The following is a 26,275-nucleotide window of genomic DNA, read 5'->3' as shown; positions in this document are numbered from 1 at the left end:
AGATACCTTTATCTACGGTTAGCTTCAGATTTGCTCTAGTAACACCAAAACTGAATGAATACATGGTAACAACTGTCATTAATAGAGTGCTTCCCTTAAACTGAGCCTTGAAAGCAGCAGTTCTTTGGGAGTAGGATAAAAAGAACAGAGCAATTCCATATTAGATTTTTAATCCCACCTCCTTCCACCATCAGGCCTTCACTCTCATCACCCAAACTCTGGCACTTTAATATGTTTGCCCAGAAATCACTGGATGCATGCTGTCATTTGGTGAAAAGTGTGAGGAAAATTCTACCCAACTACTTTAAAAGTAACAACAATCCCTTATAAAAGTATCCTATTTGAAATGGGGAAACTGGCTTCAGTATGGAGAAAGTCTGTTCAGAAAATGCTCAAGTCTCTCTCCAGCCCATCTGTTGAGCAGCATCTCCTTTGAGAGAATCTTCACCATAAGTCTGATTTCAATAACAGATCTAGAGAGGACGGCCATTTAGGCATATATACTCACAGATCTGCTGCAGCAAAATAGCTACTTCTTTTGTTTTGGTGCTGCATTTTTACTAATTGCTCATTATTGAGTAAGAATGGCAAGATAAAGCTAACTCTGTTCAGTAGTTTTTGTTCTTTAAGTTGCTTTGCCTGCTGCACTGGATTTGTGTATTACAATGAATTTAACTACATGTTGCTAGTATCAATTTGGAAATTGGGATGTGTTTTATATAGATATTCACGACATTTAGCAACTGCAATTGGTCTGAAAGTCTCGTAATCAAGAATTTTTAGGTTTGGAATTACCATGCAGATGGGTCCTGCAACAGAAGACAGCAGCACCTCTTGAGTTTCTGCCTGGTAGGATATTCAAAAGCTACTCCAGACCATACTGTATGCATGTATGCTGTGCTATCCTTACCTCACATACAGAACCATAACAACATTATGGCAAAGCTTAAAAGTAGGTTTGGTACCAAACACGTACGTGATCAATTCTTCAATTCCCTACACATTCCATAGTGAGTTTGGAAAAACATAAAATTACCCATTAGAATCTTACATTAAAATCCAGTACCAAGAAATAGCATAGTCTTCAAAATTTTTACTCCAATTGATCTTGCATCCAGGATATTACTGATGCTGCTGACAAAAGACAAGACTGCTAATAGCAGAGAAGCAGAAAACAGCTCAGTGAAGCAAAAGGAGGACTTCTTGGAGTTGTTTTCCTATCCTGCAAAGTGCTTGCCCGTATTAGCGTTTCCTAAGAAGAAATGAAGAATCATCTTGTCAAAGAACAAACAATGTAGTTGTAGATGCCAGAAGAAGGAAACTTCCTAAGCTGCGGGTGCTAGCACTGCTGGGAAGGTGCTAGAATGCGGCAGCTTCAGATCCAGAGGTAAGAAAAGGTACCCCTGTGCTCCGGACAGGCTGTGGATGGAGAGTAGCTGGTTGCTACCCAGCATTGGAGATGCTTGCTGTCCATCTGCAAGGGAGGTGCTGTCTGGCATCAGAGCCCAGGACGTTGCCTTTTGACCTTCAGACGTGTGCTAAAAACAGGAGCATGCTGATGAGGTGAGATGCAAAAGTACTAGGACATTCCACAGCACTAGGAAGGCTGCTGTAGGAAGGAAGAGCTGAGGCCATCACTGGCTGGCCTGAGTCCTGCTGCATGAAGACTTCAATTTGAACCTCCTTTAACTTTCCTTGCTATTAATTTTGGCTAGGAAAACCAAGTGGAATGCTTTCAAAACTGACAGTCATTCTGAGGAACACTAAAGCTTTTGGCTCCTTGCTCATTTCTGCATACCACAGTGCTTGTTTTCCCTACTGGAACTTTGCAAGTGCTCAGGCACAGAAACCATCTACCAGGAAGTCTCGTCTGGGTACCCTCAGCCATTTGATACAACAGATTCTGATCTTGGTTTTTCAATTCCTAAATTATTTCACAGCCTCAGAATCCAACACACAAGCACTTAAGAAGGGTAAAACCTACTTTGCAGCTCTACTGAGGTCAGTTACGTTTCTTGTTTTCCCTCTTCCATCTTTGAAGGTAGTCTGATTTGCCACAGCTAGCACACCACTCTTCATGGAGAAGTCCAGGAAGCGTCTCTTCAGAACTTTCCAAAATACCAAAAGAAAGCAGAAATGGAAAGCAATGGAAAAAGGAAGCAATGGAAAAAAAGACAGAAACTATGGGTAAGACAGAGAGAGGAGTTTATAAAAGAAAGAGACAAGGACAGACGTTCACACACTCATTTATGTTGCCCTGCTCTTTGCTGCACCAAATCCTTGTTTTCATTCCAAAGGGAAGAGTAGGTCAGTCCTCCTACACGGCTGTACATCACCTTTATCTACTGGTTCTGCACTTTCCTTATCAGGTTCCAATAAGCACTGATGCCTGGGCTTAATATTCAGTCTGCAATATCTACTCCCCCACTTATTCTCAGGAAACAATTAACTAACCTGTGTTAATTAACAATTAAATATCCTTCTGTGATCTTCCCCTCTGGCTGTAGGCAAAAAGAAGGTAAGAACTTCTTTGCAAATGATTTTCTGTCTTTTGGGTCAGTACATCATTTTTCATACAGATTTTTAATTCTTTATCGCTTCATCCATTATTTTCTCTTTTTGACAGCCTGGGCCTGCTTTACACAATCTCTATTTTAAAGCATGGAAAAAAATAACAGCACTTCCTTATTTGCATGAGCTTCTAGGTCAGTGACAGACACTCTTGAGCTCTGAGACCTCTGCCTGTCTACTCAAAAGCACCTGCTGACCACAGTGACAAAACCAGCTTTTTGTCCCCTTAATTCCTCTGCCTCCCTCCATAGGCAGCACTATGTGCAGCACTGAAAAGCAAGCTGCCCAGTTAACTGGGCTCAAGCACCACCTGAACTTCAACAGCTGCCCAGATGAGCTTTCCTACAGTCGTGGCATTTCCTTCTTGCCAACAGGTTGGCTTGGGTTCGGTTGGGTGCTCACATGTTCTGGAAGGAAGAGTTTGCACCGTAAACCACTTCTTATCAGGAATGATTCAAGAGCAAGAAAGAGCTCAGCTTGACCCAATCACACTCCAAGTGTCCATGGATGGCTCTCTAGAAAAAAATTATGATAAAGCTTCATACTTTCAAACTGTTTAAAACTGAATGGAGGCCACTGCCAGGTAAGAGCCAGCTCCTTGTCGTCTTGCCACAGAACACTTTTCAGACTGGAGTTGTGATTTCATGTGAACGCTTACAGTCTGCTAAGATGTATGTAAGGAATAGAACCACTCACAAGGCCTGCTTGGAATGATCATCAAAGGACAATCTTCATCACGTAGAGCTTGAGCAACACACTGAAAAGGGGAAAACCGGGAATGCTGAATACATAGCAGAATTAACTACGTGGGTTTTGTTTCCCACCCACTCTGAGAAAATGCCCCAAACTGGACTCTGTAGCCTCCTCCCCAAACTTGACTGCTGGAGCTGCAAGACACATTCATGATGTGAGAATCCAGCCTCTCAATGGGATTTGGGAAAAGACTATTCTTTACTTTTCTAGTGAAAAAAAAGAAAAGACCTCTTCACTTTGGATCGGCAGGTAAAGCAGCAATGACTGGGCAATCGCTCCTTGCCTCCCCCTTACTTTTCTCTTAAAGAAGAGTAAGAATTTAACACAACTAACACAGCTTTAGTGCAAGGCGGTTTAGAGATGGGAGAAATCACACAGTACACTTGAGTCCAAAATCAGTTCCAGGAAAGACAGACTTCTCTGCCTAGCTAAATTACTGAGGAGCTCTACATAACAGGAGCCTTAAGAACTGGTTTGAGACACTGCTCCACTGCTGCGGGGTACTTAAGTACTAAAGGATACTTCTCACAGTACTGCAACCACATGGGTAGCTGCAGATACTCTTTAAGGAAACAGTAATCACTGAAAGAGTTAGGGATGTGATGTGCATGCAAGACCTTCATCCCTGACCAAATCACTGTCAAAGCGTATGTATGGGACAACTCCTTATACGGTGAAATCAGAATAATTCAAAGCTTTGCTGTAGCTCAGTAAAACCATGCTTATTACACATTGCTTGAAGAAACAAAATGGATTCCATCTCCTCCTGATACACACAGACCTTGTGAGGACTCTTAAAACCAGGTCTGCAGAACTGCTTCAAGTAATTCCACTGATCGGGTTTGTATCTGTAGGAAGCCTGAATATCAATGTAGGTCACAAACCTGCCTGGGTACTGTGAGACCCAAGCTATAAGAAAAGAAGACACACTGAGGGTAGAGAAGGGTAAGGAAAGTCAGTGCAATCAGAAAGCAAGAAAAAAGGCCACCTGCCAAACTGCCCTGTTCTATGGAATTGCCTTCAGTAATGCTTACTGCAGCATTTGGAAAGGGACACAATGCATTTGCGAGTGCATTTTGAAGGGTATGAATTTTAAAATCAAACAAATGTACGTCTAGTTCTTAAGCACCATGACTAAGACGCATCTTTCCCTCCTGAGCTGCTATTTCCATGCAGAAGTGCTCTGTTGAGATCAACGGATTCACTTAACTCTCACAATTCAGGATTTAAAACCACTGGGAAACAGAGATAAGCAAAGCAAGCCGCTCGGCAGGTATCCCAGGAAGGTGTGCTTACAGCTGCCTGCTCCCAGACCTCTCAGTCTCCTCTCTACTGCCACTGCCTAAACACCAGAAATAAAACCCCAAGCGCTTCTCCTTCGGGTCTTTTCTGTTACTTGGTGCATGTTGAGAACAACTAAGAACCAGGCAGCAATGCTTTAGGACTACTCTTGCTCCAAGGTGGAGAAAAGAATTAATGATCCAAACTTGGGTACTTAGAAGCTGTGCCATCAGTGATGCCATCTGTAAGCTGCGCTGATCCTTTACCAAAAAGATTCTCTGAATGATGAAAACAACTGCATTTACTGTGAGGGTAGGGAGGCCCTGGAACAGGTTGCCCAGAGAGGCTGTGGATGCTCCATCCCTGGCAGTGCTTAAGGCCAGGCTGGACGGAGTCTTGGATGACACGGTCTAGCATGTGGTTTCCCAGCCTGTGGCAGGGGAATTGGAAGTGGGTGATCTTAAGGTACTTTCCAACCCAAACCATTCTATGATTCTGTGAAAAGAAAATGGCAGGCTCCCTACAGGGAAAAATCACGCATGAGAGAGAAACACTGTTGGGTTTGCATATTCGGGATGAGGCTTTGCAATATTAAGGTTTTGTAATACTAAGACTTTGCAATATTGGGGCGGGGGCTAAGTTACTCAGGGAACGAAACATAGGGTTTGCAATACCGTGACTTAAACAGGCACACTCTGTGCTTAAAGACAACGGCACCTTTGGGAAACAGACACGCTCTGTGCTGCAAAGGAACGCTATCTTTGTACAACCTATGAAGCTAAGCCAGTGCAAACCGCTGCTGTAGTTAAGCAGTAAGTTGGGGTACCATGTGCCTGCCAGAGAGTTATGAAATCAAACCCTAAAAGGAGAGAAAGAAAGAAGTAAGAGGAAGGGGTGTACGAAACTGAGTAAGGGGAGGTGTAACCAGAGGCGGGACAGTTAGCACGTAGATTATACACGTCGGAGAGGCTGTAAACCTTGGAGTCCCCAACCAATGGGGTAACAAGGGAGGGAACTTGAGGATGGGAAAGGAAATACAAATCAAAGTTCTGCCTTTGCTGTGTGTGCCTGCTTGCCAGGACACCCGTTTGTGCACAAACGTTAAATAAATAGCTGCTTCACTGCTGTGTCTGACCGAGGCCTGCCTGAACCTAGAGACTGCTTCTCACCCTTCAACTTCTCAGACACCTAAACCCAAGACCCATTCCCTCAGCAGGAGGCCCACCTGAGACTCCAACTTCTCGCCGCCTTCCTTTTTCTGGGACGCTGCTCTGGGAGGAGCACTTTCTCGCCTGACCTGCTGGAGGCTGCTGCTTCTCTTCTCCCTGCTCTTCACTGGCATCTTCCACACTGCTTCTCTGGGCTCGTTTCTTCCCCTGTCTCTTCTTTACCCGTCTCTGCCAGACATTCTCCTTCTCCTTCCTACTCACCACAGGCAAGCAGAGGGGGGAAACAAAGCAGTTGTGTATTTTTTTAACTACAGAAATCCCATGCAAACGTTTCACAGAAGAGACAGTCCCCTGCAAAAAAAAACGTGTTTACAAAAACCAGCACTCACAGCGACTGCAGCCGTTGGCGAGGGCCTGTGCTTGAGCTACGGCAGTAACTAAGAGTCACCTCAGTGCAGGACGCGACTCCGTGACGAAGCACGGAGCCTCCGGAACACCTGCACAGACAACACATGGCCAGGAGCCTGTCCACAGAGCACCAGAACAACCTGGGAACGAGAGACTTCCCCAGAAACAAGGCCTGGAACATTTCCAGTTCATCCTCAAATAACCTCCTGTGACACCACACTCATTTTCAGCCGCACGCAGGGACCAGGAAGGTCATACATATTTTGTACTGCAGGGTGTTGTACACGTAGCCTGTGTACCGGGCCATCCACAGCTATCTCATACATTAAAAGCGCTAGGATTGAAAGGGCATTTGTAGAGCTTTAATGAGAGAAACTCCGTTTAGTTTTTAGATGGCATAAAATGACATGAACAAGCCCTAGATCAACTGCTCCCACATCTAAAGCCTTCAGCTCGATGACCACAGTAAATCAGCAGCAGGGCAAATAAAGGTTCTGGCCCTTCTCAACACACTGAGACTTGAAATGGAAATGGTACAATGGGCTGCTGAAAACCACACTGAGAGCAATGGGTGGTGGGACTTTCAAACACTGGGATACACTTAGCAAAGGCCACCTGCTTGCTCAACACCAGAGGATCTGCCAACAGGGCTGACCCAGCCCAATTACAGATTTTACATACCATAGAGGGGGATGAAGTTCCTGGGGTGCACATAAAGGATGTGCTGGGGCAACCAGTCTGGGTTATTGCCGATTCAGGCAAAAGAAAACCCGCTTCTGGGATTGCTTTTGCTCAAAGAGCTGGGGGCTTTTGGTGGGTATTGCGGGAGGGTGGGGAAGTCCGGCGTGTACCTGAAGGAGATCTGATTTGGGGTGAAAAGAGCCAGTGAATTGAACTTTATGATGCTGTGTAATACTGAATTCCGTGATCGCTTCCATGGCGGCTGAACACCCATCACTGCGCAGGACACCTCGTGGCCCCTGTCCCCACCGCTGTGGGTCTGAGGATCTGAACCTGACTCCCTTGATCACCATTAATGAAGAATGGACTTTGATCAAACCGGACAAGTGTCGCAGTGACGGAATCGGAACTGACTTCAGCATCCAACAACCCAACACCCCACACCATCCATCTTTCCTGCCTGGAGACACTGCTATGGCAGATGGAGCCCCAAGTCATGACAGTGGGAAGTGTGAGGCCTGGCTTGACATAAATGGTATGGACTAAGGGGTGGATACTGTCCTGGTTGTGGCTGGGACAGTGCTCGTTTGCTTTCTAGCACCTGGTGCTCTGCTGCCTTTTGGCTTTATTCCGAGAGCAGTGCTGACAACACACTGACATTTTAGTTGTACATAAACCGGGGGGGAGCTATCTGGAAGGGAAGGATCACTGCTCGGGTCGGGCTGGGTATCACTCAGCTGGTGCTGAGCAATTGTATTGGGCATCACTTGTGTTTATTGGGGTGGCTTTTTTTTCTCTTCTTGTTATGTCCCTTATCATTATTATCACTATTACCAGCACTAGTACATTGTGCTTCGGTTATTAAACTGTTCTTATCTCCACCCTCGGGTTTTTCATCCTTCCCTTCCTGCTCCCCATCCCGCTCCAGGAGCCAAAACCCGCCTCAGAGTCAACGACACCTCTGCCCCCCCCCTCTCCCCCCCCGGGTGCCGGGGATCGGCTGCCCCAGCAGCACCTCCCCCCCGGGGGGAAACAGCCCCCAGGGCCCCCCACAACAGCCCCACTCCATCCCCAGGACCGGAAAAGTGCGGGACCCCCACAGCTCCCAGCCCCCCATGCCCCGGCTTCGCAGCACCCCACACTCCCAGCCATCTCGCAGCCCCACTGCCCAGCGCTCGCACCCGCCCCCCGCATTCCCCCGCAGCGCCCGGCCCCACTGCCCAGAGCCTCGGGGGGCCGCAGACCCCCAGCCCCGCTCCCCGGGCTCTGCAGCGCCCCCCAGACCCGCGCCGCGCCCGCTCACCCTCACCTCCTCCCGCTCTGCCGCCGCCATTGCCGGCTGCAGCTCCGCCTCACGCCCTGGGCCCGCCTCCGCCGCAGCCAATCAGCGCACGGCTCCCCCGCGCGGGGCACGCTGGGACCTGTAGTCCGGCCTCCGGCACATGCGCACGGGGCAGTGGGCGGGGGGCAGCGGGCCCCCCGTGAGGGGCGGGGCCTTTCCTCATGGAGGAGCCGCCCCCCATGGGATCCCAGAGGCACCGGATGGGCTGGGGTGAAGGGACCTTAAAGCTCCTCCAGCTCCAAGCCCTGCCACGGGCAGGGACACCTTCCACATGGAAGGAGCAGCTTGCTCCGAGCCCCTGTGTCCAACCCGGCCTCCAACGCTGCCAGGGATGGGGCAGCCACGGCTCCTCTGGGCACCCTGCGCCAGCGCCTCAGCACCCTCACAGGGAAGAGCTTCCTGAGAGCTTGTGAAATACGAACTCACTCCTCTAAACGAGGTAACGAGGGTTTAGTGAGGGACAAAGGCAAGAAAGCAAAAGCAACAGCGTGACCGCAGCCAGAGGCGCAAGGGATTAGCATTTGGTACAGGTTTATATACTTTCAGTATTACATTAGTTACATGCATATTCATAATTCCCGCATAGAGGCGGGGGATATTATAACTAGCTTCCAGAATTTATTATCACAAGTCTCCTCCTCTTGGCGCCTGCGCACTGCTCTGTGGTGATTGTGAGCAGGGGGCTTGAGGATGAAGTAAACAGTCTTCCTCTTGTGAGCAGGGCTCTTCAAGATGCAGTAAGCAGTCTTCCTCACGGTGTACTTTTCACCTCTGGCACAGTTGGGCCCCCCAGCAACCACACAGCCAGCTATATCTGTAATTATTCTGATAACTAGCAAGGATTTAAAACAGTGTGACCTTCCTGCAAAATTTGTTGCAGGATGGGCAGACAAGGAGTATCCCAAGCTAGCAGAGCCTTGGGAGGCTCTGTCTGAAACTAACTGATAAGGATGGTGTGAAATAACTCATTCATGTTTAGTGGGGCCACTAAAGCCTGTTACCTCACCACAGACTTACAACACAAACATCGCTCTTTAAAGCTCCTTTAGAAGACCAGCCTGAAACAATTAACTCATGTTTAAGTGGGGCCACTACATCCCACCGACTTACAACATAAACATTGTTCTCTTTCTACAGCCTAAATTAAGCTAAACAGTACTTTAACCCTATGTTTTCCAGGCACTAGCTTTCCTTATACCAAGCTTCACCCCCCACCTTCTCTTACCTTTACAAATTCTTTTGCTATGTGACTCCATTTAGATCAAGAGATCTGAACCTTTTTAACTTGCTGTCTGGTCTTGTATCTTTAGCGTGTTTTATTTCTGTTACTGTAAACTCGTACAGTTATATCCTGCACGTGAGCACGCCTATGATTTGAGAAAGCCAATACATTTATGTGTTTATCACAATCTCCTCTCAATCCACCTCTGTGGAAAGGAAAGAGGGGATAAAATAAGCAGTAAATCGCAGCCTCCTTGTGACTTCCCAAAGCCTCCGGTTTCAGTTCTAAAGCCTCGTTCGCAGGGTCCCGAGGCTCAGGTTCGGTTTCCAAAGGCTCGGCCGCGGGGATGCTGCTGCCGGGCGGGGGGCGCACGAGCCCGGCCGCGGGGCTGGGCAGGGCCCGCTCCGCCGTTCCCCGGGCTCCCGCGGCCGCGAGACCCCCCCCGCCGGCCGCTCCGCCCGGTGGCAGCGGGCGCCCGGGGCGCGCGTGGACAGAGCCGTTGACAGCGAGGCTGCGGCGGCGGCGGCAGCAGCGGCTTTTGAGCGGCTTCTGAGCGGCTTTTGAGCGGCAGCGACTTCGGCAGCGGCTTCTGAGCGGCAGCGGCTTCTGCAGGAGCAGCGGCAGCAGCACCAGGTGAGGCGGCGGCGGCGGCAGCTCTCGGCGGTCCGGAGCCCGCCCTCCGCCGCTCCCCGCGATGGTGCCTCCCCCGTCCCCCCAGCGTCCCCCCGCAGGGGCTCGCGGCACCGCTCCCCTCTCCCGCTTCTGGCAGTGGCTGCGCTGGGCGAGCCGCCCCTGGGTCTGGGTCTGGCGAGGCAGCGCCGCCCCCTGGCGCTCCCCGGCCCGCCCCCAGGCCCGGCCCCGCCTGGGGCCGGCCGGGGGCCGCCACCACCCACAGGTGCCCGGCGGAGCGCGGACCGGCGGCGGAGCGCGGACCGGCGGCGGGGACCCCGCGCGCAGCGACAGCGGCCGCGTCTGTCGCACGGGGCACGACAAGGAGAGCTTCGAGCGGCTTTACCGCGTGGGACCGCTGCTGGGGAGAGGCGGCTTCGCGTCCGTGTACTCGGGGCTCCGCCTGTGTGACAACAGCCCGGTAAGGGCGGGGCCGGCGGCGGGCCGGGGAGGCGGCGGGGCTCGGCTCAGCTCAGCTCAGCCCAGCGCTGCCCTTGGCTCGCAGGTGGCGATCAAACGAGTGGCTCGGGAGCGCATCTCCTCGTGGGGCGAGCGGGTGAGTGCGCGGGGCCACCGGGACAGTGCGGGGCAGAGCGGGTGGGGGTGAGCCGGTGGGGCCGGCGGGGGGGAAAGTGGGACGGCGTGAGGGGAGTGGGTGTGGAGTCAGCAGGGGACACGGGCCGGGTAGGGGTGCACCAGAGCATCCCTGGGGATTGCGGGGGGCACCTGGGAGCAGTGGGGCCGGGCAGGAGGGCATCAGAGCATCCCAGGCAGGGAGGCCCAGGAGCCCCGGGCCAGCATCGGCCCTGCTGACGGTGCCGCGGTCCCCCTGCAGCCCAGCGGCACTCGCATTCCCATGGAGATAGACATGTTGAGGAAGGTGCGCTCCGGCTGCAGTGCCATCATCCAGCTCCTCAGTTGGTTTGAGCTGCCCCACTCCTTTGTGCTGGTTCTGGAGCGTCCGGAGCCATCGCAGGACCTCTCCGACTTCATCAAAAAGCGGAGGTTCCTGCCCGAGGATCTGGCGCGGGGCATTTTCCTCCAGGTGCTGGTGGCTGTGCGGCACTGCCACAGCTGCGGTGTCCTGCACAGGGATATCAAGCCCAAGAACATCATCATCAACTTGGCCACCAGAGAGGTCAAGCTTATTGACTTTGGTTGCAGCACCCTCCTCAGGGACACGGTCTACACCACATTTAGCGGTGAGCCCACAGCCCAGGGTGCTTCCTGTACCGGGCAGTTTGTGAACAAGAGTCACGTGCTGATGACGAGGTGGCGGGTCACACCGAGTGTGCGTCCCCACGTCCGTGGGGCCACCGGTGCGGCCCCTGCATCCCTGGGGATCCGCGGGCGAGAATCCAGGAGCAGGCGGCATCTGCCTAATGAGGTGCGCCCGTATCCTGTTGTAGGAACACCTTTGTACTACCCACCGGAGTGGTTCCGCTGGCGCTGCTACCACGGCCGTCCGGCGGCGATCTGGTCCCTGGGCGTGCTGCTGTATGAGATGGTGTGCGGGGTCCTCCCCTTCCGGTGCTGCGAGGACATCGTCAGCGGGCAGCTCTTCTTCCAGCGCCGGATCTCTGTCGGTAGGTACCTGGCTTCGCAGCAGCAGGGGAAGGTCGGGGTTTAGGGGGTGGCAGCTGATCGCCCTTGGTCAGCTGGAGGAGGTGGCCCATGTCCTGCCATCCTGCTCTCCTCCAAACCGAGTCATGGAGCAGGAGGTCTGGGTGCAGCTCTGAGCGCACCCAGGCCTGGGCGCTGCGGACGGTGGCACAAGGTAGGCAGGAGCCTCCCGCAACTGAGCGGCAGTTCCGGGATTCTCCCCAGAATGCCAGCACCTCATCAGGTGGTGCTTGTCCATGAGAGCTCGCGACAGGCCATCCCTGGACGATGTGTTCAACCACCCTTGGCTGCAAACATCCACTGCCCCAGGAGACAGCCGCCCTCCACCCTCACAGCCTGAGCCAGCAGCTGGGCAAGTAAGCTGGGGGTGCCTCTTGGGGGGAGTGTGGGGTTTGGGGGTTTTGGCAGGTTGGGTATTTTGGTGGGGATTTGGGCTCTTGGGAGGTTGGGATGGATTTTGGGGGCCTGTGGGGATTTTTTGGAGACTTTGAGGTTTTGGGGGTTGTTTTTTGGGGGGACTTTGTGGGTTTTGCGGAGAGCGGGGGGTTTTGGGTGTTTGGGGATTTGGGGAGTTTGTTGAGGTTGGGTGTTTTGGGGGGACTTTTGCAGTTATTGGGGGGCTTGTGGGGATTGGTTTCTGGGTTCTTTGGAGAGCAATAGGTGTCAGAGGGACACCTCATAAGAGTTATATCTCCTCCTTGTAGCTGGGGCAGTGGTGAGGTTGGGCTTTAGTCTGAGGATAACGCTGGTAACACACCGATTGTATAGTGGTTTCTGATTAGCACTTACCCTGAGCAAGGCTGATTCAGTCTCTCATGCTCTGCAGTGAGGAGAGACAAGATCTGACATCAAAGCAACAGACAATGCGGCTACTCCAACACAAGCCACGAGCACTGCAGCTACTCCAACACCAGCCACAACCACTGCGGTGACACCAACAATGGCAACAGGCACCGTGGCTACTCCAATGGCAAGGACTGTCACTGCAGCAACAACTCCAGCAACATGCAGTGCTGCTATTCCAACCAGGGCAAAAAAAGCAGTGTGGCTACTCCAAACTCAGTGACAAGCAGTGAGGCTTCTCAAACCCAAGCCACAAGCACTGCAGGTACTACAAATACAGCGACAGACACATCGGCCACTCAAACACCGAGGACAGGCACTGTGGCTGGTGCGACCCAATTCAACATGCCCTGCAGTTAATCCAGCCCCAGGCACAAGGACTGCAGTTACTCCACCACCAGTTTTAAGCTCTGCAGCTACTCTATCTCTGGGAAGGAGCAATGGCGCTACTCTAAGGCCTGCTATGTGTACAGTGGCTACGTCAACCCCAGCCACAAACACTGCAGCTACTCCAGTGCAAGCCACAACCACTGCAGCCTCTCCAACGCCAGTGACACACACTGCTGCTCCTGCAGCGCATCAACAAGCAGTGAGGCTTCTCCAACCCAGGCCCTAAGAACTGTGCCTACTGCAACCATGGCAGCAGGCACATGGGCTACTCCAATGCCAAAGACAGATGCTGTGGCTGCTGCAACTCCAGTGATGGGCACTGCAGGTATTCCAACCACATCAACAAGCAGAGAGGCTTCTCCAGTGCGAGCCACAAGCACTGCGGCTTCTCACTGCCAACCACAAGCCCTGCGGCTACTGCAACCCCGGTGACTGGGACAGTGGCTACTACATGGCAACAATAGGCATAAACACTGCAGCTATTCCAGCCACTGCAACAAGAACAGCAGCTGCTGCAGTGCCAGCCACAGCAACGGGGCTACTCAAATGCCTGAGACAGACACTTCCGCTACTGCAACCTCATTGACGAGCAGTGAGGCTTCTCCAAACCAAGCCTCATGCTCTGCGGGTACTCAAAGTACCGTGACAGACACATCAGCCACTCGAATGCAAAGGACAGGCACTGTGGCTACTCCAGCCCCATCAACAAGCACTGTGACTAATCCAACCCCAGGCACAAGCACTGCAGTTGCTCCACCAGCAGTTTTCAGCTCTGCAGCTATTCCAACTCTAGGAAGATGCAATGGGGCTACTCTAAGGCCTGCAACATACGCAGTGCCTAGATCAACCCTACCCAGAAGCACTGTGCCTTCTCCAATGCCAGTGACACACACTGCTGCTCCTCCAACGCCATCGACAAGCAGTGAGGCTTCTCCATCCCAAGCCCTAAGAACTGTGCCTACTGCAACCATGGCAGCAGGCACATGGGTTACTCCAATGCCAAGGACAGGTGCTGCAGCTGCTACAACTCCAAAGACAGGCACTGCAGGTATTGCAACCACATCAACAAGCAGTGAGGCTTCTCCAGTGCGAGCCACAGGCACTGTGGCTTCTCACTGCCAGGCACAAGACCTGCAGCTACTGCAATCCCTGTGACCTGGACTGTGGCTACTACATGGCAACAATAGGCATAAACACTGCAGCTATTCCAACCACTGCAACAAGAACAGCAGCTGCTCCAGTGCCAGCCACAGCAACGGGGCTACTCCAGTGCCTGAGACAGACACTGCCGCTACTGCAACCTCATCGACGAGCAGTGAGGCTTCTCCAACCCAAGCCCTAAGAACTGTGCCTACTGCAACCATGGCGACAGGCCCATGGGTTACTCCAATGCCAAGGACAGGTGCTGCAGCTACTACAACTCCAGTGATGGGCACTGCAGGTATTGCAACCACATCAACAAGCAGTGAGGCTTCTCCAGTGCAAGCCGCAAGCACTGCAGCTTCTCATTGCCAGCCACAAGCCCTGTGGCTACTGCAACCCCAGTGACTGGGACAGTGGCTACTACATGGCAACAATAGACATAAACACTGCAGCTATTCCAGCCACTGCAACAAGCACAGCAGCTGCTGCAGTGCCAGCCACAGCAACGGGGCTACTCCAAGGCCTGAGACAGACACTGCCGCTACTGCAACCTCATTGACGAGCAGTGAGGCTTCTCTAAGCCAAACCTCATGCTCTGTGGGTACTCCCCATACCCACAACTGCCCCCCAGGTGACCCTCAAGTAACATCCTGGACCCAAAACTGCTCCCAAGTGACCCCCTAGTGACCCCCAGACCAAAAACAGTTCCCCAAGTGTCCCCCAAATGAAATCCCAGACCCACAAGTGCCCTCCAAGTGACCCCAAAGACCCAGAGCTGCCCTCCAGTCATCTCCCAGAACTACAACAGCCCCACAACTGCCCCCAGAGTGACCACTCAGACCCACAACTGCCCCCCAAGTGACCCCCCAGACCCACAACTGCCCTTAAGTGACCCCCCAGACACACAACTGCCCCCAAGTGACACCCCAGACACACACCTGCCCCCCAAGAGAGCTCGCAGACCTACCTCTCCCCCCAAGTGTTCACCCAGTGACCCCCAGAGCCATAACTGCCCCCAAATGATCCCCTCAGCCCTAAAATTGCCCTCCTAGTGGCCTCCCGGACCCACAACTGCCTCCCAAATGACACCCCAGTGATTCCCCAGACCCAAACCTGCCTCCCAAGTGACCCCCAAGTGGCTCCCCAGACCCAAACCTGCCTCCCAATTGACCCCCAAGTGACTCCCCAGACCCACAACGTCCCCACAAGAGATCTCCCTGACCTACAACTGTTTCCCAGCTGACACCCCAGTCAGCCCCAGACCCACAACTGCCCCATGTGCTCCCCAAGTGATCCCCAACACCCACAACTGCCCCTCACTGCCCCGCTCCATCCCGTTCCCATCCCGTTCCCATCCCATTCCCATCCCGCTCCCATCCCACTCCATCCCGCTCCCATCCTGTTCCCATCCCATTCCCATCCCGCTCCCATCCCGTTCCCATCCCGCTCCCATCCCAGCTCCATCCCGTTCCCATCCTGCTCCCATCCCGGCTCCATCCTGGTCCCATCCCGGTCCCATCCCGGCTCCAATCCTGTTCCCATCCCACTCCCAGCCCGGCTCCATCCCGTTCCCATCCCACTCCCATCCAGCTCCCATCCCGCTTCCATCCCGCTCCCATCCCATTCCCATCCCGCCGCTCCATCCCGTTCCCATCCCGTTCCCATCCCGTTCCAATCCCGCTCCTACCCCGCTCCCATCCCGCTCCAACCCCGCTCCCATCCCATTGCCATCCCATTGCCATCCCGCTCCCACCCCGACTCCATCCCGCTCCCATCCCGTTCCCATCCCACTCCATCCCGTTCCCATCCCGCTCCCATCCCGCTCCCATCCCATTCCCATCCCGCTCCCATCCCGCTCCATCCCGCTCCCATCCTGTTCCCATCCCGTTCCCATCCCGCTCCCATCCTGCTCCCATCCCGTTCCCATCCCGCTCCCATCCCAGCTCCATCCCGTTCCCATCCCGCTCCCATCCCGGCTCCATCCTGGTCCCATCCCTGTCCCATCCCGGCTCCATCCTGTTCCCATCCCACTCCCAGCCCGGCTCCATCCCGTTCCCATCCCACTCCCATCCAGCTCCCATCCCGCTTCCATCCCGCTCCCATCCCGTTCCCATCCCGCCGCTCCATCCCGTTCCCATCCTGTTCCCATCCTGTTCCAATCCCGCTCCTACCCCGCTCCCATCCCGCTCCAACCCCGCTCCCATCCCATTGCCATCCCATTGCCATCCCATTCCCATCCCGACTCCATCCCGCTCCCATCCCGTTCCCATCCCGCTCCATCCCGTTCCCATCCCGTTCCCATCCCGCTCCCATCCCGTTCCCATCCCACTCCATCTCGTTCCCATCCTGTTCCCATCCTGGCTCCATCCCGCTGCCATCCCAGCTCCATCCCGCTCCCATCCCGCTCCATCCCGCTCCATCCCGTTCCCATCCCGGGTCCATCCCGTTCCCACCCCGCTCCCATCCCGCTCCCATCCCGTTCCCATCCCGCTCCCATCCCGTTCCCATCCTGTTCCCATCCCGCTTCCACCCCGTTCCCACCCCGCTCCCATCCCGCTCCCATCCCGTTCCCATCCCACTCCATCTCGTTCCCATCCTGTTCCCATCCTGGCTCCATCCCGCTGCCATCCCAGCTCCATCCCGCTCCCATCCCGCTCCATCCCGTTCCCATCCCGGCTCCATCCTGTTCCCACCCCGCTCCCATCCCGCTCCCATCCCGTTCCCATCCCGCTCCCATCCCGCTCCCACCCCGTTCCCACCCTGCTCCCATCCCGCTCCCATCCCGTTCCCATCCCACTCCATCTCATTCCCATCCCGCTCCCATCCCACTCCATCTCATTCCCATCCCGGCCCCATCCCGCTCCCATCCCCCTCCCATCCCGCTCCCACCCCGTTCCCACCCCGATCCCATCCCGTTCCCACCCCACTCCCATCCCGGCTCCATCCCGCTCCCATCATGCTCCCATCCCGCTCCCATCCCGCTCCCATCCCGTTCCCATCCCGCTCCCACCCCGTTCCCATCCCGGCCCCATCCCACTCCCATCCCCCTCCCATCCCGCTCCCATCCCGCTCCCATCCTGGCTCCATCCCGCTCCCATCCCGCTCCATCTCGTTCCCATCCCGTCCCCATCCCGCTCCCATCCCGTTCCCATCCCGCTCCCATCCCGTTCCCATCCTGTTCCCATCCTGGCTCCATCCCGCTGCCATCCCAGCTCCATCCCGCTCCCATCCCGCTCCATCCCGTTCCATCCCGTTCCCATCCCGCTCCCACCCCGTTCCCACCCCGCTCCCATCCCGCTCCCATCCCGTTCCCATCCCGTTCCCATCCCACTCCATCTCGTTCCCATCCTGTTCCCATCCTGGCTCCATCCCGCTGCCATCCCAGCTCCATCCCGTTCCCATCCCGCTCCATCCCTTTCCCATCCCGGCTCCATCCCATTCCCACCCCGCTCCCATCCCGCTCCCATCCCGTTCCCATCCCGCTCCCATCCCGTTCCCATCCCGTTCCCATCCCGCTCCTACCCCGTTCCCACCCCGCTCCCATCCCGCTCCCATCCCGTTCCCATCCCACTCCATCTCGTTCCCATCCCGGCCCCATCCCGCTCCCATCCCACTCCCATCCCGCTCCCACCCCGTTCCCACCCCGCTCCCATCCCGCTCCCACCCCGCTCCCATCCCGCTCCCATCCCGCTCCCATCCCGTTCCCATCCCGCTCCCACCCCGTTCCCACCCCGCTCCTATCCCGCTCCCATCCCGCTCCCATCCCGTTCCCATCCCGTTCCCATCCCGCTCCATCCCGTTCCCATCCCGGCCCCATCCCACTCCCATCCCCCTCCCATCCCGCTCCCATCCCGTTCCCATCCCGCTCCCATCCTGGCTCCATCCTGCTCCCATCCCGCTCCATCTCGTTCCCATCCCGGCCCCATCCCGCTCCCATCCTGTTCCCATCCCACTCCATCCCGGCCCCATCCCGTTCCCATCCTGCTCCCATCCCTGCTCCATCCCGTTCCCATCCTGCTCCCATCCCGTTCCCATCCCACTCCCATCCCGCTCCCATCTCGTTCCCATCCGGCTCCATCCCGTTCCCATCCCGCTCCCATCTCGGCTCCCATCCCGTTCCCATCCCGACTCTGTCCCATTCCCATCCCGCTGCCATCCCGCTCCATCTCGTTCCCATCCCGACTCTGTCCCGTTCTCATCCCGCTCCCATCCCGCTGCCATCCCGCTCCCATCCCGCTGCCATCCGGCTCCATCCCGTTCCCATCCCGCTCCCATCCCGTTCCCATCCCGCTCTCATCCCACTCCCATCCCGTTCCCATCCCGCTCCCATCTCGTTCCCATCCCGCTCTCATCCCGCTCCCATCCCGTTCCCATCCCGCTCCCATCCCGTTCCCATTGATACAGAGGGTTGACCAATGTACAGGGGGGTAGTACAGGGATATTGTACAAGGGGGTTGTACAGGGGGGTTGTACAAGGGGGTTAGAGGAATTTGCTTGCTTAAACAAAAGTATTGTCTGTTGTAAATGCTGCTAAGCAGAACAAAGGCACCTGGTCCTATTGATAAGCAAAAGCAGACACCTGGTCCTATTGGTAAGCAGCTATTGATAAGGAAAAGCAGACACTTGGTCCTTTTGATAAGCAGCTATTGATAAGGAAAAGCAGACACCTGGTCCTATTGGTAATCAGCTATTGATAAGGAAAAGCAGACACTTGGTCCTTTTGATAAGCAGCTATTGATAAGGAAAAGCAGACACTTGGTCCTTTTGATAAGCAGCTATTGATAAGGAAAAGCAGACGCCTGAATCTACTAACAAGGGGAGAAGCAGATGGTTTATGGCTGGGATACCGGGCCAAACCCTAAGGCCATATGTGAAGACTGAAAGGTGAAAAGTGCAAGGAGAGGAAGACTCATTTACTTCATCTTGAAGACCCCTACCCACAGGAGGAAGACTCAGTTACTTCATCTTGAGACCCCTGCCCATGACCAGAGGGGGCGATGCGCAGGCGCAGAGGACCTTCTGGCTCATTATAATACGAAGCGGGGATAGGATATGAATATGTATAGGCGTGTTGTGCAACCTTATGAATATGTATAACTTCAGAGGATAAATGTAGAGGGAAACAACACTGAGGTACGCATGGCTTTGAGGAATTATCCCCGTGCGTCTCAGCGCTGAATAAAAGCATTCCTACTTTACAACTTTTAACGAGTTGTGGAGTTTATCCGCGCATCACCATCCCTCTCCCATCCCGCTCCCATCCCGTTCCCATCCATCTCCCATCCCTCTCCCATCCCGCTCCCATCCCGCTCCCATCCCACGTTTTCCTTTCCACATCCCCCCCCCCCGGCCCCCCCAGTCTCGGCGCGCCCGGCCCCTTCCCGCCGTCCCCTCCGTGGCGCCGGCTCTGACGTCATCCCCCCGCGCCGCCCGCTGTCATGGCGGCGGTGCAGGCGGAGGATCCTGTCGAGGGCTGGAGCTCACCCGCGTCTGCCCCGGGAGCAGGGTCAGGGCCCACAGCTCTGCTCCTGCCAGCGCTGCCGAGCCCTGCACTCACTCGATGGTGCCATCGGAGCGCCCCACACAGCGCAGCACGGGCTGGGCCGTTGCTCTGGCTCCGGCAGAGGCACAACTGCCTCGGGCAGCTGCCAGCGAGCAACGAGAGCTGAGAAGCGGCTGCAGAAGGGCTCTGCTGTGGGGCTGAAAGCCAAGGGTGGTGCAGGGAAAGGAAAGGAAAGGAAAAGGAAAAGGAAAAGGAGGAAAGGAAAGGAAAGGAGAGACTGCAGAGCCTCAGCCCTTGGGCTTCCTTCAGAGGAGGTGGCGGTGCTGCCCTCGATCCTGGCTGTTCTCCAGGCCTGACCTGCCCTCAGGGGGCTGCAGGGGCCTCTGCCGAGGCCAGCAGCAGAGACAGGATGTTCTGCACAAATGTCTGCCCCTGATCCTGGGCCTGACTCGGTGCTGAGAGCTCTTCTGCAGCCAAATGGGGATCGTGTTTTGCAGTCACGCAGTCACAGCCTGGTTTGGGGTGGAAGGGACCTTAAAGCTCACCCAGTCCCAACCCCTGGGTGCCCAGTGGCCATGGGCACGATGCTGCCGCCATCACCAAGCCGTGGCGGTCGCTGTGGATTTGCCTGTTGTGACGGGGCCCCCATGGTGAGCGTGGGCTCTTTAAGGAGCGAGAGCCTTGCAGAAGAGACCCCTCTCTCAGGAGGCTGCATCTCCCGTGGCTGCCCTGTGCATCCAGGTACGTGTTCTTTGACTTTGCAATCCTGTTTTAGTGTTGGCCTCAAACACATTGTGGGTGCAAAGCAGGAGCCATCTGTTTGCAGGAGCTGCTGGTGTCAGAGGAGATGAGAAGGTGTCAGGGCCCACCGGGCTTAAAAGCATTTATATTAGTGTGTATAATTTGTAATGATAATACATATGTTACCGTTAAAGTCATTCAGAAAAACTAAGACACATACACACACACACACACACATATATATGTCTGAGCCTGTAACGCTGTGGCAGTTCTGTAAAGTCCACTTGCCAGTAGTCTTGTGGACAATTGCCTTTGTTGTTCCAGGTGGGGGCCTCTTAGCATCGTAAACGAGGTTCACACTTCTTTATAACACTTTTATAATTTCAGTCATTTGCATACTCAGAACTTGGAGCTTTAAAGCCTCAGTCATTGATTCTGTTCCCCCTTGTGTTGCCTGGTGGTTTTCTTCTCGTAAGAGGTTGGGCAGCTATTACTTGCCTGTTTGGTAAGTGGGTTTGGTAACCCACCATCCTTCATCGTGTTTCTTGGCTCCTAAGACTAGGTAATTTTCCATCCTCTGTTTGATAACTTGGAACTTCATTATCCAAGCTCTGATACTGATGAGGCAATATTAATGAAAGGTCCCCACCCACAGCTTCTTTGGCTGCTTTGTCAGCAATGTCATTACCGATATTCACTGGAGTGTTATCAAACTGATGTGCCTTAAAAGCAAATTTTGACTTTCTGACAATTTCAGAAGTCTCAGTAGCACCACCAGCTCAGCCTTCTGTGCTAATGTGTTGGGGGAGGAGGAATGCAGGACTAAGTGTCTCTTATGTTTGGTTTAGCTCTATTATGTTATGGTCTGTAAACAGTTGTGAGTCAGCTCTCCTGCTTCTGGATCTGTTGTCAAAACCACTGCTGGTTCTAAAGGTTTGATACTTTCAACTCTACGTCCTCTTGTCATAGAAGCGCAGCCTGCCTGGGGAAAGCCCCTGACTACTTTTCTGTTCCAGAATGGTTATTAGCATGTGAAGTACAAATACAGACCATTTTTGTCCCAATGTATTCAATACATTTTTCTGTTAGAGGCTCTAGTTCTTTTCTTGCTTCCAGTTTTATAGGATACTGTTTCTGTCTTAGCAGTGTGATGTTTGGTTTTAGAAGAATAGTTACTGCTGCTGCATCTCGTGATTGTCCTGGTGCTCTGGCAGCCCATATTTGCAGATACACCCGCTTCCTCTGGGATATCCGGCTCAGTACCTGGTTTCTGTAACATAAAAACTCAGGCCTCCACAGCCTTTTCATCAGGAATTTATGGGTCAACATCTGTTTGCCAGTTTCTCAAATGTAAAGGAAGGCTGGGTTCCTGTCCACCTGTGGCACCAGTGCCTGAAGCTGTTTGTTTGCTTAATTGCCCTTTACAAGTATTTATAACAGAATAAGTAGTTTCTGTTTCTACAAGAACTTTTACCTTCTCATTCCCCAACCTAAATGTAGTCAGGGGCTCTGCTGGGCTGGGATTCAAATCTTCCCCCGCTCCTCCTCAGTCTTCCTCTAAAGTAATAATTCCTTCTGCCTGTCCTGACGTTCCACTAAATCTCCGGTGTTTATTTTGATTCTGAGGGCATTTTCCCTTTGAGTGCAACCTGTGGAGTCTGTTCACAAACCTTTCCATGTAATCCTTGTTTCCTCCCCTCCCTTTCTTGGGGGATAGCTACAGGCAGCAATTTTTCTCTCTTTTCTTTCCCCTAAAGATTCCAGTTTTACTCTGGAGCTTATCTTATGCTCCCGCATATATATTAACAGATTCCTAGTTGAAACCTGACACACTATAACCCACAAAATGCAATATTGTATTATATTAATAATTATATTAATTCTATCAATAATATATATATTAATAATCAGGGACTGAAAGCCCTCCCCAGTACCATTGAACCATTTGAACCATTGCAGAGAACTTGCACCAGAGCAATATTGGTCCGATTGTGATAAGTCTCCAAAGCCACATCCATTATTTTTACCAAATCACATTGGTCCACCCCCTTAAGCTTTTGTACCTTTTTCCTTATGTTTTCCATGGATTGACTTTTTGTTAACCGGCCTAACTCTTTCCTTCCTTCCTCTGATTCGGGATCAATATTAGTGTGTTTAGACATCACCTCTTTTAATCTTCCCATGAATCCAGCAGTTGATTCATTTACATCTTGCTTTATTTCATATAGCTTAGACCAGCTCACTGCCTTGGGGACCGCATTCCTAGTACTGACTAAAATCTACCTCCGATATTGTTTCAAAGCTTGCCTGTCCCAGTTAGGATTGGGGCTAGGAATGTGAAGATTCACTGTGCCTATCGCTGTGCCTGCTGTTATTTGTTGCTCTACTGCGGTCCGAGCTGTAGGAATAATCGTATTTCTGTCAACACTCTCGAAAGCATGATGTGTAATTACCAGCCACTTGTTTCCAACTCTTCAAATCTATAATGGTGAAGGGAATCTTCATCATGAGCAGACCATCATTGCGCACAGCTTGTCTTAAAGGTGCAGTCACAGTTTCCCCTCATTTTCCCCTAGTTTGCCTTGCTGTAAGGCAAAATCCTTCAGCCTGACCCCCCTATATCTCAGGTGCCTGTGCTGGTGCTTGTGCTTGATCCTCATTGTCAGCACCTTCAGCCCCATTATTCACAATACCCCTTCTCCAGGGGCCTACCATCAAATCCAAATCCTCCTCCACATTCCTCAGACGTTTAGTGCATAACTGCCCTGTGGTGCACAAAGACCAATAGCATTTAAGCAAATTTTACTGTCTTTCTCCAAGGACAATACTGACAGGTCCTGGAGTGCAAAATGAAAACTGCAATCCTTTTGCTGTTCCAGATGATATCTCAAAGTAAAAAACATTTCTGCATAATCTACTTCATCCCACTTTCCTTCTCGTCTCAAGAATGACATGTGACAGTATTTTACCGGAGTCTCCTGAGTAACCGAACCCCTCGGGGCTCCACCGCTTTGTTCCGGTCTCCCGAGTGACTGAACTACGCAGGGGTTCACCGATTTGTTTGCAGTGTTGTGAAATGCAACCCAGTGGGGATTTCTTCAAACCCCCCTTTGGAGGCAGTGGTACCCATGATCCTGACCTCCACCAAATACCAAAGTCCAGACAACCAAAACTAAACTGCCTTTTACCCACCGCGCAGGGCGTCCCTCTCTGCCTTACGTGGAAAGGGGCCAAAAAGAATGCCTTTTTAAAGACATTAAATCGGGGTCTCCCCGAGGTCCCGCGTTGGTCCTTCAGGCAAACTCCCCCGATGCCAGCGTGAAGGTCCCAGGGACTCCCTGGATCCATGGGAAACACGGCTGAGTGTCCCTGTTCAGGCGCCAAATTGTTACCCTAAAAGTCGGTCAGAGAAACTCTCTAAGGCTCAATTTGGACTTTCAGAAAGCAGCATTCTTTATTGCAGCGCTGGGCGCACACATGAATCCTTTCACAAGGGTGAGCACACCTGGTACTTGCCGACAGCAGCTCTATATTTAACATACTCATGCATATTCACAGCTTTTCCAGCAACTGGTTCTAATATTTACATCCTAATTATGCATACGCTTTCTTGCTGAGTGGGGTCTTTGGTGGGCACCGATAGTCTTCCTCACTGTGTTTACTGAATGACCTCAGTGCTTGCTCAAGCTCGCAAGGTCCTAGTGCCCAGTTAGCAGTTGCTATGTCCTTGCTTCTGCTCTGTTCCCGTCTCGCCCCACGCTGGGCACCGCTCTGCTGTCTTGAAGACTGGCATCCGTGATCTTATTTACTGTCTCCTTAGGTGTTACCAGTCCCATGATGTTCCTTCCCCCATCAGCCAAACCTTCCTTTCTCTCTACACGTTAGTAAGGTAGAACAATTTGGCCTATTCTCCTATGCGAAAGGCACACACACTGTTGTTAGTGTAAGATTTAAGGTTACAACGCAGTGACCACAGGGACACGCTGGGGACATGGTGACCGTAGGGACATGGTGGGTCACAGGGAGACCATGGGGACACAGACATCACAGTGACCATGGCGACATGGGGACCACAGGGGTGGCTGATTCTGGAACACCCCATGTTAAGGTGTGCAAGGCCACAGAACCCCTGCATCAACCCTGCACGATGGCTCCAGGGTTTGTGGGGAGCTTCCAACCTCTGCCTGGGAGTCCCTGTTCCAGAGGCACCCACAGTTCCTCTGGTTGCTGCAGCCCTGGCTTGTCTTGGGAACTGGAGCAGTTACTTGGTGTGAAGGGTTTCAAGGCTGCCTGGGGAGGCAGCGGGACTGGTGCTGGCCTCAGGGCTGAGCTCCCATCCCCTGGTCAGGCAGCAGGGCTGGTGCTGGCCTCGGGGTTGAGCTCCTATCCCCTGGGTGGTGTTTTGGCTGGGATAGAATTAATTCCCTACCCTGTAGCTGGTGCAGTGCTGTGTTCTGGCTTTATTGTGGCAATTAACACTGGTAACACACTGATGGTTCAGTTGTTGCTCAGTAGCACTTACCCTGATCAAGGACTTTTCAGTCTCTCACGCTCTGCAGTGAGGAGGGGCACAAGAAGCTGGGAGGAAGCAGACAGGACACCTGACCCAGACTAGCCAAAGGGGTATTCCATCCCACAGCACGTCATGTCCAGTATAGAAACTACAGGGAGTCACCCAGAAGGGATGGGATTGGGTCAGGCTGGAGAGGGGAGGAGAATGGGAACAACGTAAAACCTGCGATGGAGATGAGAACAGATCAGGAACTGAAATCAAGTACAATATTGTAATAGTAATAATAATACCAACAACATGAATAGTAATTATTATTGTTATTATTATTATTACTATTATTGGTAGTAGTATTATTATTATTACGGGTCCCCCCAGATCTCCAGTTCCCCCTCCCCAGTGATCTGTAGGGTGGTTTCTGGTGGCTATAGCCCCTGTTTCAGGGCTCTGGTGGTCCCCAAATTACTCCCCCCCCACCGGAGTTTGGGGACCTCCCCATGAGCGCCCAAATTCCTCCCATTCACCTCCATTGGCCAACATGGGGCACCAAAGAGAGACACAGGGTGCCCTGGGACAGATGTACCCCTATTTTGGGACATGGAGGGGTCCCCCAAATCCTTTCACCCCCCTGGGGAGTTTTGGGGAGATTCCTGAAGCCCAGAATCCCCCCTGAGCCTCCAAATCCCTTCTGAACACCCAGGCTCTCTTCCTCCAACACATCTCCATCATTGGGGAACATGGGGCACCAAGGGGAGACTCGGGGTGCCCTGGGATGGATGTACACCACCATGTTGTGGAACATGGGGGGTCTTCCAAATTACTGTGCTTGCTATGGGGAATTTTGGAGACCCCCCCATGAACCCTGAAATCTCCCATGAACCCCTAAATCCCTCTGAAGCCCCAAATTCCTCCCATTTATGGAAAGGGACCACATGGGGCATCCAGTGATGCCCCAGGCAGCCTGGGACAGATATACCCTCCATTTTCAGGAGACGGGGGGTACCCCAAATCTGTGCACCCCCGGGAGAGTCTTGGGGACCTCCCTGAACCCCAAAACTCCCCTGAATCCCCAAATCTTCCTCTGAACCCTCAAATTCCCTGCACTTACTGCCACGGGGAAGCACAGGGCATCTGGCGAGACTCAGGGTACTGAGGGACATGGGGGTCCCCCAGATTCCTGCCCCCTGGGAGCTTTGGCCCCTGCACCCCCCCGCAGAGGTGTCCCCGCAGTCACTGCAGGAGCTGCGGCAGCACGAGGCCAACGTGAAGCTGCTGCAGCAGCAGCACTGGGACCTGAAGGAGCTGCGCAAGAAGCACCCCCAGAGCCTCTTGGCTCTGCACAAGCACCTGGCAGCCAGGTGGGACCCCAGAACCCGGCACCCCCTGCACCCCAAAATCCCAGCAGGGAGCCCCAAATCCCCCAAAC

General features: G+C 53.5%; 1 protein-coding gene and 1 long non-coding RNA gene across 2 annotated transcripts in view; one reads left to right on the top strand and one right to left on the bottom strand.

Annotated features, from left to right (window-relative positions):
• Window positions 1–26,275, bottom strand: part of LOC133277167 (uncharacterized) — a 119,095-nt gene that overhangs the window by 74,928 nt on the left and 17,892 nt on the right. The gene's annotated exons all lie outside the window — the stretch shown is intronic.
• LOC133277165 (serine/threonine-protein kinase pim-1-like) lies at window positions 8,306–12,116 on the top strand. Its single transcript, XM_061468794.1, is given in 7 exon segments — window positions 8,306–8,344; window positions 10,434–10,517; window positions 10,602–10,652; window positions 10,932–11,298; window positions 11,506–11,682; window positions 11,924–12,017; window positions 12,019–12,116. Coding segments are annotated over 7 exon segments (873 nt in total). The 3' UTR covers window positions 12,080–12,116.

The sequence above is a fragment of the Pezoporus flaviventris genome, unplaced genomic scaffold, assembly GCF_033815535.1.
Source record: "Pezoporus flaviventris isolate CSIRO_AGI_PZ_B2104156 unplaced genomic scaffold, CSIRO_AGI_Pfla_v1 ptg000051l, whole genome shotgun sequence".
In the NCBI taxonomy this organism is placed as follows: domain Eukaryota; kingdom Metazoa; phylum Chordata; class Aves; order Psittaciformes; family Psittacidae; genus Pezoporus; species Pezoporus flaviventris.
Note: the sequence above shows the minus strand (reverse complement) of the source record. Positions and strands in the feature narration are given on the sequence as shown.